Source organism: Haplochromis burtoni, unplaced genomic scaffold, assembly GCF_018398535.1.
Source record: "Haplochromis burtoni strain Fernald_Lab_line unplaced genomic scaffold, NCSU_Asbu1 Contig_25, whole genome shotgun sequence".
In the NCBI taxonomy this organism is placed as follows: domain Eukaryota; kingdom Metazoa; phylum Chordata; class Actinopteri; order Cichliformes; family Cichlidae; genus Haplochromis; species Haplochromis burtoni.
Genome location: NW_024582386.1, coordinates 1,303,103 through 1,314,109, shown reverse-complemented (window position 1 = coordinate 1,314,109; position 11,007 = coordinate 1,303,103). Strand labels below are relative to the sequence as shown.

General features: G+C 40.2%; 2 protein-coding genes across 2 annotated transcripts; both read right to left on the bottom strand.

Moving 5' to 3' along the window:
• Positions 1-94: 94 nt before the first annotated feature.
• LOC102290157 (cathepsin S) lies at positions 95-4,283 on the bottom strand. Its single transcript, XM_005917566.3, has 7 exons — positions 3,187-4,283; positions 2,817-2,939; positions 2,600-2,749; positions 2,288-2,509; positions 2,043-2,208; positions 1,863-1,965; positions 95-1,777 (listed from the first exon to the last, which is right to left on the bottom strand). Exons 1-7 carry the CDS (start codon positions 3,304-3,306, stop codon positions 1,678-1,680), a joined length of 984 nt encoding a protein of 327 aa, XP_005917628.1. The 5' UTR covers positions 3,307-4,283; the 3' UTR covers positions 95-1,677.
• A 115-nt stretch (positions 4,284-4,398) lies between these two features.
• Positions 4,399-10,139, bottom strand: LOC102289852 (procathepsin L). The gene is made up of 8 exons (XM_005917565.3): positions 9,996-10,139; positions 8,709-8,829; positions 8,504-8,626; positions 6,031-6,183; positions 5,720-5,944; positions 5,448-5,613; positions 5,007-5,112; positions 4,399-4,927 (listed from the first exon to the last, which is right to left on the bottom strand). Exons 2-8 carry the CDS (start codon positions 8,826-8,828, stop codon positions 4,828-4,830), a joined length of 993 nt encoding a protein of 330 aa, XP_005917627.1. The 5' UTR covers position 8,829; positions 9,996-10,139; the 3' UTR covers positions 4,399-4,827.
• Between the last annotated feature and the right edge of the window lie 868 nt (positions 10,140-11,007).

Here is an 11,007-nt window from a genome sequence, read left to right as displayed (position 1 = left end):
CAGTAAAAACAAGGGCAATCCATGATTGTGTTCCACTGTGCGTTTTTCTATCCAGGTATGGATAGTCACTGTCAATCAGACACTTTACAGATGACGTAAATTCCATCAAATTTGACTAGATCTCCAAAACCTTTGACGGAAACCACGACTGTGTTTCATAGCTGGCTGTATACACACACTGTCATATACAGTGATGACCTCGGCACATATTGATTTAAACTTAAAGAATTTCCTCTTTCGTTTCAGTTCTTGTGTAATGTGGCATGCCCCAGCCTTTTCTCCCCATTTCCCTTCCTTAAGAATGGCTTCTTCACAGCCACCCTTCTATGGACACCATTTCTGATGAGGCTTCAGTGAACATAGATGGAGCATCTCTCAGGCGTGTCCGGTATTAGACATGGGTTTCAGATATTGTTCATCTGTAGTTGATAGGGCTCAAGACCACTTTAAAAACAATGTCTCCTAAGACGCAAAATATAGTGAAATAAGAGATTTTAAAATTACATCTTGATGTTTTCATTATTGTAAACATGTATTTTGTTTTGCTGGTAAGATTAATAAAACTAATTTTGCAATAAGCCATTTTAAATGACATTTAAAAGGCAAAACCTCAGAAATGAATGTTCAAAATGGCCTATAAGGATACATCAAAAGAAATTGAGAAAAGAAATAGAACAGATTAAGCCATAAATATAGAAAAAGGGTTAAGTACAATTAGTGAAAAGGTGCCCCCAAAAATGTGATACCAAGTCAAAAGCCAATATAAAACAAATATTGAACAGTTAAACTGTTAAAAAAAAATATAAATTCTGCATCAGTTGCATATTTCAGCTTATATTCAGATTGCAGAGCTTCCAGCAGCTCAGGCTGTAAAAACTAAAAGAGACCTCTGCAGATATTTTGAATGATGATCAAATACAGCAGAGTTATGAAGAGAGAGATCGTTAGCCAAACAGATATAAAGAACCCACAGAGCAGAGCAATCCAACAGGAAGCAGACAACAGCTGTGGGTTCAGACACTTGAATTAAGCGCAGCATTATCCTCATAATATCAGATACCTGGAGGTCAAAGCGGTATTGTGATTGATACTTTTTCATTTTCCAGTTGGGAGCAATGCTCTCCATGATGATTTAGAACTAGTTTGTGTCTAATTGAAGAAAAACATTGGCTGGGGCTCATGAATCACTGATGGGGTACGTTTGATGTCACTGCTGCTGGTGCAGGTTCAACATCTGAACTCAGGAGTCCTGTTGTACCTTTTCTAAACCTGCAGTTTAATGGAGCCCTGTTTTACAGAAACTGGCTGCAGTTGAGTCATAGGTGCAGCAGGGGCTGCTCATGAGAGTCAAGAGGATTGTGGATCTAAAGAGCCCATTTAAACTTGCCTCAAGCCACAAAACAGTTTCTTTAAATGCCACATTTATACAATTTGACAAATTGAAATAAAATGAGACTGGGAACTGTCAGCTGGCATTTATATAGCAAATTCCCAGCTTTAATTACTAAAGGGCAGGGAGATCCTGGGTTGACCAGTGTTGTATAATGTATATCCATAGAAGTGAACAAATTCAGATTTAAATTTATAGCAAATTCATAAAGTTTCCAACATGTTAAGATGTCAGTGATCCAGTTTATTTAAACAAAAAACAAAATATAAAACAAAGACCCAACTTAATCAAACAAAAGGAAAACAAGCATGGTGAGCGATGCCACACTGGTTGTTTCGGTTCCGAGCCATCTTGATGTAGCCTTCGTCTCCAAACTGTACACCCCAGCTACAAATAAAGCAGCTGCTGTCATGAAACTCAAAATTAAAGGAAACAAAGAAACCCAGTCCATCAACCAGTGACTCAGAACAACCTGTTTTTGACGAGCCAGAAGTCCTGTCCTTTCTCTCTGCCGTAACCCACAACCAGCACGCCATGGTTCACTTTCTGGGTACACATGTTGTCCATGTACACGCCTGTTGGTTACAGGAGGGCAAATATAGGAACTCTGACTAAGATTCAATCTGTGCATCATTTTAATAAAGTAACCAACCACGATGGTAGAAGCGAAACTGTGGCCTGGAAGCATCAACTGCAACAGCGATGGGCCCCACAAGAGCCACTGCCTCCTTCAGTGCAAACTCATCCCCCCTTGGTAAGCAGCAATACCCTGAGCAGTTAGCAGCCCGATACAGTGGGTTGTACTTGCACTGATTATGCTGAAAAGTAGTAGACTGTTTAACATGAGAAACATCTAGGTTTAATCACAGTCTACCTGCAAGTGGAAGCTTGACTCACCTTTCCGATATAGGGGTAAGCATCTTCAGAAGCAATGCCTTGGTTAACAACATACTTGAAGGCAGGTACTATTAAGCCACCATTGCACCCCCGGTTGCCATAATCTGTGGTGCAGTCAATCAGGTTTTGAGCGCTGAGAGATCTCAAAATGCCTGTAGACTTTTTAAGTTGCCCCTCAAGAGCTCCAGCCGCACTGAAAGCCCAACAAGCGCCACAAGAACCCTAAAAGAAAGGTTACTCGTGACATGATTAAAAATGTAGAGGTTTCCTGTTACATGTGTGGATATCTGAGGGGACCAGCTAGGACCTCACCTGCTTTTTGACTGGAGTTACCAAGCCTTTATCCCTCCAGTCCACTGAAGCTGGTAGAGAAGCATTGACTTTTATGAAGCTCGCAGCAACCATCTCCAGGTCAGATGGTACCCTAGTGCCCATGAGAGTGCCAGCGATCTCCATGGGGGTCTGCAAGCGTGGAGAAATTACACACCATTCACCATCAAGTGATGTAAAGTTTGAGGAGAATGCTCACCATGTCTCCGAGGTGGTTGATTGCCAGTTCGTAAGTGTGCAAATTCAGTGAGGCTTCCAGGTTGTGAAGATTAATCAGTTTCAAGTTCATTTCCCAAATCAGTCTGCGTCCCAACTCCTCAATCTGGAACATAAATGTTACACCAAATCTTCTGTGGCATATATGTGCACAGTAACTAAGCCAGAGTTCAGACATCCAAACAGCTTGATGTTAATGAAACACAAGGTGGGTTCTTGTTCTAAAATAAAGCTTAAACAGACCTATATGCTTAAACCAAACCCAGCTAAACACTTATATAGATGAAGACATGAAACATTCCTGTTAAAGTTACAGGATTCAGCACCTTGGTATTTTTCCACTTTTGTTTTACCTGGTGAGAATATACTTTCTTATGCGTTTTCTTCCATAGCTCCCAGTGTCGATCTGTTTGCGAACTGATATCGGCCACTGCAAATCCACACAAGACTGTGAAAAGCAGGCGCTGAAACATTTTCAGAATCTGGGAAAAGAAGAAGACGGGTTCCAACCACAGTGTGACAAAGCAAACAGCCTGCAGTGTGGCTCCTGCTTTTAAGTGGACTGCAGCAGCAGAGTTTACAGGTGGTATCAATTTACATTTAAAGTCAGCTGAAGTATGTTAGCACCGAGAGGGGGTGTTATATGAGCCATCCACATAAATTGTATGCAGTTCAGATTATTTGACAAACTTGAAAAAACCCCATCAAACCTGCATTCACTGATTTACTCAGGTACTTGGTAAAAAGCAGTGAATGCCTGCCATGTCCATCCCTTTGTGGCCACAGTGCACTAGTGTTGAAAAATACTCCAGTAAAAGTTAAAGTAGTGATTCAACCTTTTCACTGAACTGAAAGTGGAAAAAGTATCGGCTCTGAAATGTACTAAAAATAAGAAGTAGTTCGTTGGAGGAGATTTTTACTGGCTATTTTTATACAAGCTTACTGAACATTGTGCTATATTAATGTATTAATGTAACGATAAAATAATATCAGCTTGATAATAACAGCTTGAATCATTTATGTAGAACAGGATGAGAGAAAAAGAAGAAAAAAAAAGCTCTGTTTTCTTTGCCTCTAAATGGGAAAAGGAGTCCAGTCTGGGGTTAAAGTGGAATCAAAGGGTGGGGGAACTAAAATCAGTTGTAATGGCTCAGTGTGGGGAAGAGAATCACAACTCACTTTTTACTGAGAACTTCAGTAGATTTTCTTTAAAGTACAGGCTGTGATCAGCTGCTCTTTGCAGATGTACACACCTGAATTCAACCAGATGTGAGCAGATGTTTCATGAGTTGTCCTGGCTGATGCCCGTTCTCTACACTGACTGTATACCGTTCATGCTGTCTGTATACTGTGCACCAGCCACGTACTGATTTAAAAGCATGTGGGCTTACATCTAAGCTTCACATTTCCAGTTTAAAAGATAACACCGAGCAGTCCTTATTTGATTAACAAATGCAGGGAGTAAAAGCAATAAGTTTTCAGGAAAAAAAATAGTCAAGCAAAGTTCGGATACCCCAAAATTCTACTTTAGTACTACTTCTACTTCCAACTTTAATTAAAACTGATCAGTTGACAAAATCTTTATTGTTATTGAGTGTAAATTTGTGCTTAGAAATGTACAAATAAGCGAATGTGCATAAAGTATTTTTACATGGCACAAAATGTTATGAATCTTTCAATTTTTTCACTTGTCGTTGTCACTATTATTAAATCTGTGAGGTTTAACATGCAGAAAGTAAATAAATACATAGAGTACAATGTAGAAACAACACTACTGAATGAGAGCTGAAATATTTCAGTCTCAGACATGTGTGAGTATGTAGTCAGACATTTAAAGTACAGTGATATTGTTTTTTTTTTTTATCAGATGAAAAGTTATTTCAGTTGGTTGGACTTTAAGCATCTTTAGCGCTGATGTGAAATAAAACACAGTGACACTGACTGGTCTTTAATAATAATTTAAATAAACTAAGTTGAGTTAGTGGGCCATATTTTCACACTGTAGGGTAGACTGGAAAGCTGGCGATGCCGCAGAGATTATTCTTGTTCCGGGCAAGCCGAATGTAGCCTCCTTCTCCCCATGCAGTTCCCCAGCTGAAAAGACAAAAACATTCACATCTAGGTTCAAAATATCGGAAATATTTTACAGGTTAACAATCGGAGGTACGTTTACCTATTTTTCACCAGCCAGTAGTCTTGTCCTCCATCTGTGCCATAGCCCACGAGCAACACAGCATGATTGATCAGCTTTGGGTTGCAGCTTGGTACGTTGTATAAACCTAATAAATGCAGGCGTGTAAGTTAAAAAAAATACACAAGGTAAAAAATATGTGGTACAGCCGGTCAGTGCTAAGGGCCTCCCAAGGGCTGACAAACCTAAAATTATAGCAGCGGTAATGTGCAAACTTTGCAATGAAAGTAGGAGATGTATGACCTCCCTGAGGGGGCTCCACCAGTTTCAAGTGAATGAATGCATGATTCTGTTTAAGCCACTTAACGAAAATCAAGAGGAGTTATCCCTCTGGGATTGAAGCCTTTTTTCTGGATCAGAGACCAGCAAATAAAGTAAAACTCACTAGAATCTCCTGCACCGTGAAGCTTTTAGCCTCCTCACCTCCACTGTACATATGAAAAGATTCCAGCATGGCATTCACGGCCACGGAGATCGGCCCCACTGATGCCAAAACTTTCTGCAGCATCTTCTCATCTCCTTCTGGAAGGACGCTGAATTTGGAACAGTAGCCAGCCCGTCCCTGGACAGAATAGCGGCATTTCCCATTCTGCAAAGAGAAACGAGACATTTATGAAAAGACAGAAGCACTGTCAGTCTTTCTGTGTTTGTCCACCCTCTTTCCTACAGTTCTCTTTGTGCGTGTCGAGGATGACCTTGTGTTCGTAGGGATAAAAGCTCTCCGAGTCAACACCTCCGTTGCGAATGACGTAGCTGTAGGCTTTCGTGATGTAGCCTCCTCTGCAACCCAGGTTTCCGTCCTGAGTGCTGCAATCCACCAAGTTCTGCGGACTCAGGGAAACAAGTGTACCAGTGTGCTTCTTCAGTTGGCCCTCGAGAGCTCCCAAAGAGCTGAAGGCCCAGCATGACCCACACAAACCCTTAGAAAATAAAAACAGTACAAAGTGTCACTTTTGTCACGGGATCGCGTTAATGATTTTCCTTTTCTTACAACACCCGATCTCACCTGGTTTCTGACAGGACCCACCAGGCCCTCTTTCCTCCAGTCCACATTCGCAGGTAACGGTGAGTCACTCACGTCCTTAAAAGTGCCATTTGTGAAATTAACGGTCTCCTCCAGCTTCAAGCCGTTCAGATTCTCATTGATTTCCTCAGCTGTCTTGGGGGCAAAGAAATGGCAGCGGTAAATAAAATGAAAACACCATTAAATATCACCTCTGCACAACAGCATTGTTTTCACTTGACACCGAATGTATAAACACAGCACCGATCTCGGGTTGCGAATGTGTTTAAAACCCATCATCGACTGAAAAGCAAGCTGAAGCATTGAAACAGCTCCACTCAGTCAGTTCATTCTGTTCCCATCCACTTTGAATTTTGCACTTGGCATTAACAAATCTCTAATGGAGATGCTGGCTGTGTGTTTGACCTTCCAACTATCACCCCTGTCTTTGACGAAGAGCATAAAATACAAAAGGTGAACGGTCCAGCTGTAGCAGATATGGCTCTGTGTCATTTTATTTCTCACAGCAGCTTTAAAAACAGAATCTTTCTCCTTACATGTGAGTGTATTTCAGCTGCCTCACATTATTCACCCAGGCAACTGCAGCACTCTGTCCTCTGATAGCGGGCCAAAAGCTTGCATGTGTCCCAAACATTTCTGCCAGTTTCCTGCAGAGAGCCAACACGCCACGCCCATCCAGGCTTTACCGCTCGGGCTTCCTGGATTTTTAATCAAAAACAAAACCCCTCTAACTTAGAATACAATTCCTCTCTTGTTTCTGCACTTGTTTTTTAATATTAACAATCCATTCATTCATTTAAAATATTATCCATGCAGGAACAAGAAATCAACACTGTAACACTGACATGTTGCTCTAATATTTTAAGGTTTTTGCACTTTGTGTTTCTGGTCTTTCAATGTGCAAAACATTTGATGAAACCTTTTTCTTGAGATCCTTTTATTTAAAATACAAAGTCCACATAAAATGCAAGGTTGTCAGACATTTGCACATAAGCAAAGTATTTCATTTAATAGTTTATGCAAGTCCAACCTGAACCAGAACGGCACAGAACCAACCAGTTTGCAACCCTTATTCTATATTCTGTTATATATTTCCAGCATTACATAAGGGTCCTTATGTACATAAAAATAAGCATCTTGATTGTCCGGGCTGGCCCAGCCCATACTGGATTAAATTAATCTGATTGTATGAAGGGAGATTAGAGCCGCTCTATAGGTTAGGGTTTAAATTAAGCCTGCGGGGATGCAGTTTTATCTGCAGATTAACAGTGGTGGTCATTCACGTCCATCTTGCACCAGCAAAAGATCAATGTGCATGAATGCACTTGAGGTTCTGATGGCAAACATATGGTTATGTTTACACGGTGTTAAAATGTTTGTATCCACCAGAGGTCTCTCAGATACGCTCCTGTGAGTGATCGCTCCAGTCTGGCGCTGCAATTCGTGCTGTTCAGTTTAACAGAATTGCTAAATGTTTTCAGTTTGGTTGATTCTTCTTCTTGTTGTCAAAATTTCTGCCATCATCAGCATAACTATACAATGATTTGGGAGTGTGATTTGTGTAATAGTTACATATTGGTTAATACATGAGTGAGACAGACAAGGAGGGAGAGAGAGAGAGACACCAATCTGTGTAGAGATTTTTGACTTTATACTCGATATGTGGCTCAAAGTGTGGCTGCAAGGCCATAATAGTCATAATATAGACTGGAGGCAACTCAACTCCCTAATATTAAAACATATTTTAAAAACTTGATATTCAAATATGTTCAAAATGTGCCCCTCAATATACTGAGATTAAAATATAACCCAGAGATTTTCCTGTGCAGGGAAATACAGGGAACAAAAATCATAATAATAACTAGACAAATTACTGTTATTATTCTGACCGATTTCAGCTGTACAGTACATGTTTGTTGTAGTGGTTTTGCCACTAAATGCTGCAAACTGAGTGTAGACACTGCAGGGTATGCGGACCACTGCAGAGCAGACTCGGACTGAGAAGGACCAGTAAGATCAGACTAAGATGGATGGTTTTTGTCAGGATGAGAAGACAAATGATGACAATGAAGTTTCTGAATGTTGTTTACAGTCACTGTATGAAACCAGCTGTGGTTAAAGTCAGCAGTTACTACCACAATCGTATGAGCGCCTATTCTGTAGTAGATCTCACTTCTACTTTACATAGAATTCATGGTAATGCCAAACCAAGTGCACCGATCCTGCAATTGTTTGTTCCTCTTCTGTCTTCTACTGTTGCTACAGCTTTGTTCAGCACTCAGATATTTTTCCTGTGGTCACTCCAGACTGCAGATAGTTTTAGATAATTTAATGCAATTCTATCCATGAGCCTTGAAGCTGTTTTAATGTTACTAATGAACGACTGCACAATAACAGATTGTTATCTAGATTTAGAAAGTTTAGACATCCTGTCTTCTCAGCAGCAGCATCCTACCATGTCAGCCAGGTGGTTCAGTCCCAGCGTGAAGCTGTGCTTCCCTGCCGAGGCTTCCTGATTGTGTCTCAACACCAAGTGTACGTTCTTCTCCCATACTGCCCTCCTGAAGTCGATCTCGGTCTGAAACACAAATCCGCGCTGTCTCATTCAAACCTTGCTAGAATATGTGGTAACAAAGACAAAATGTCTGTTTAAGTCCTACCTGATTATCATAAACTTTTCCATGTTTGGTTTTCCACTCTTCCCACAATTTGTTCACAGCGGGCGAAGAACAGGCGAGGACCACGAAGGCCAAAAGCAACACAGCACACAAAGTGTGCATACTGAAAAGGAAGGGGAAAAAAGAAAAGCAGATGTAATCCTTGTTTAATCAGCTAATCACTTCAGTGGTTCAGTTCAGTTTATTTTTATTTCAAACATATAGATTCACCAACATTTCATAATATCATTCCATGCAGTTGTTTGAAAAGGAGTAGGCAAAAGTATATACTTATTTAGCCCTACCCCCTTCAGTTTACATCTCAATCATTTCCTCATGATCTAAATTTGAACAACAAAAACTTGCTGCCTTCAACTTAGGCAACTTGGATTGCATTTTGAAATTTCAGTATCTAACTTTCTGTGATTTGGTGTGCACCTGAGGTTACTTTTGGTCTAAAAATGTTGATAATGATAATGTTTAGGAATAATGCAGTAAAAGTATTTTCCTTTTAACTGAAAGATGTGAAAAGTCAGAGCTCTGAGAAGATCTCGGCTCAGGTTTACAAAACTCTACAAGAGAGTCCCAGTATAAACAGTGCGGGAATGTATACAACTCAAACACAGAATGATAAACTCCAGGTTTCCGTCACCACTGAGCCTGAAAATGGTCACGCAAACATAGTAACTCTTTCATACATGAATTATGACAACCTCAATCAGGATTTTTAGGCATCTTTAGGCATGAAAAGATGAATAAAAAATCCTGATTGAGGTTGTCATAATTCATGCATGAAAAGGTGAGATAACAAAAATTACAATGAAACATGTCATACATCTATAGTAGCATTAAACGACCAGTGGGTGGCAGGGTAAGGAGTGGCACATCAGTGCCCGATGTAGTGCTTTATGTGCAAGTATACCATCAACACTGACACAAATACAAGAAATCAGCCTTTGAATAGCTGTCCACTGTAGTGACCACTATGCGTGAAAGGTTAAGCATGATTAGCATTCAGTGCACAAAACCACAACACTGCATTTGCAATGAAACACAGTCTGTAAACAAAAGCAGAAGAGCCTGTAAACATGATTCTAATCTACAGAGCAGACGTCTGAAGATTACTCCATCGCAAAACAGAGAAGTTCAAGCCGTAATCTCTTACTGTAATCTCCCAGCTTCTTTCTCAGTAAATCTTTTCCGACACCATATGATTATTCGCTTACATCCATAACCTTAAACAAGCCATTAATTTAACAAGACATGTAAAAAGAAAAGAGTCACACTCACCTTGTTGCAGAATGACTTCGCCCAGAAAGACAAGTTCACCCGGTTTGAGCACGCTTAGATCTTCACGCCTAAAAAGAGGAAGTTTTATTTCCTGATGCGAGCTTTTATGCATCTGCTCACTGCCTCGTCATGTGAATGTAATTTACGACCAGCTGCAACCACACAAACTAGGCTTCCCGTATGAGAGTTGCACATGGTGAAAGTTAAATGATGAAAATACCCCTGCGTGTGGAGGGAAATACGTGCGAAATGAAAACGTTTCAGAATAAACTGATAGAAATGAAACTGATTTTGTAGTTCAGGGAGATTTTTTATAATTAATCACGACTTTGAATCATATTTTGACGTACTGTAGCTGTTAGCTGAAATGAGAAAAGGGCACATGAGCTTAATTTATTATTCTGCCACAACCAAAAGCAAAATCCAGATTTACTGCCTAATGATGCTAATTTAAATCGAATTACACAGGGTCAGAGCGAGTCTGTTTTGAAAGCTGCAGTTTAATCATTAGGGCTCTTTGCCTTCAAACATGCTGTGGATTTGTAGAAAACTAAAAGAGGCGTATTAAAAAATGCTCTTTCTTTCTGGATTCTTGTTCTGAACGTCGAGCCAGAACTCTTGATCATTCTTCTTCAAATGTTTTTCTTTTATTCTTGAATTTGACGTGAACTCCCTCACGTCTTGTTTTTGTATACAAGTGGAAACAACCACCGGATGCACCATGATCCAGTCATTCAATCTGATGTGGTCTGTGTTGTATCTGTGCGGGTCTCCAAAAAGTACACTGGTCCTTTCAATGCAGAGGAGCAGCTTCTCTACTCTGACATGCAGCAGCCATTCATCTAAAATGTGACTTTTTCTAACAACTACTGGGATACAAAAGAGAGAAGAGTTGTAAGACTACCACAAATAACCGCAAGAAGATGACAGGTTCTCCTTTTCCTCTCATGCTTGTTGTATTTACTTCTTGAGTGTACTTGGTAAAGTTGTATGTAAATAAAGCTGTGGATTC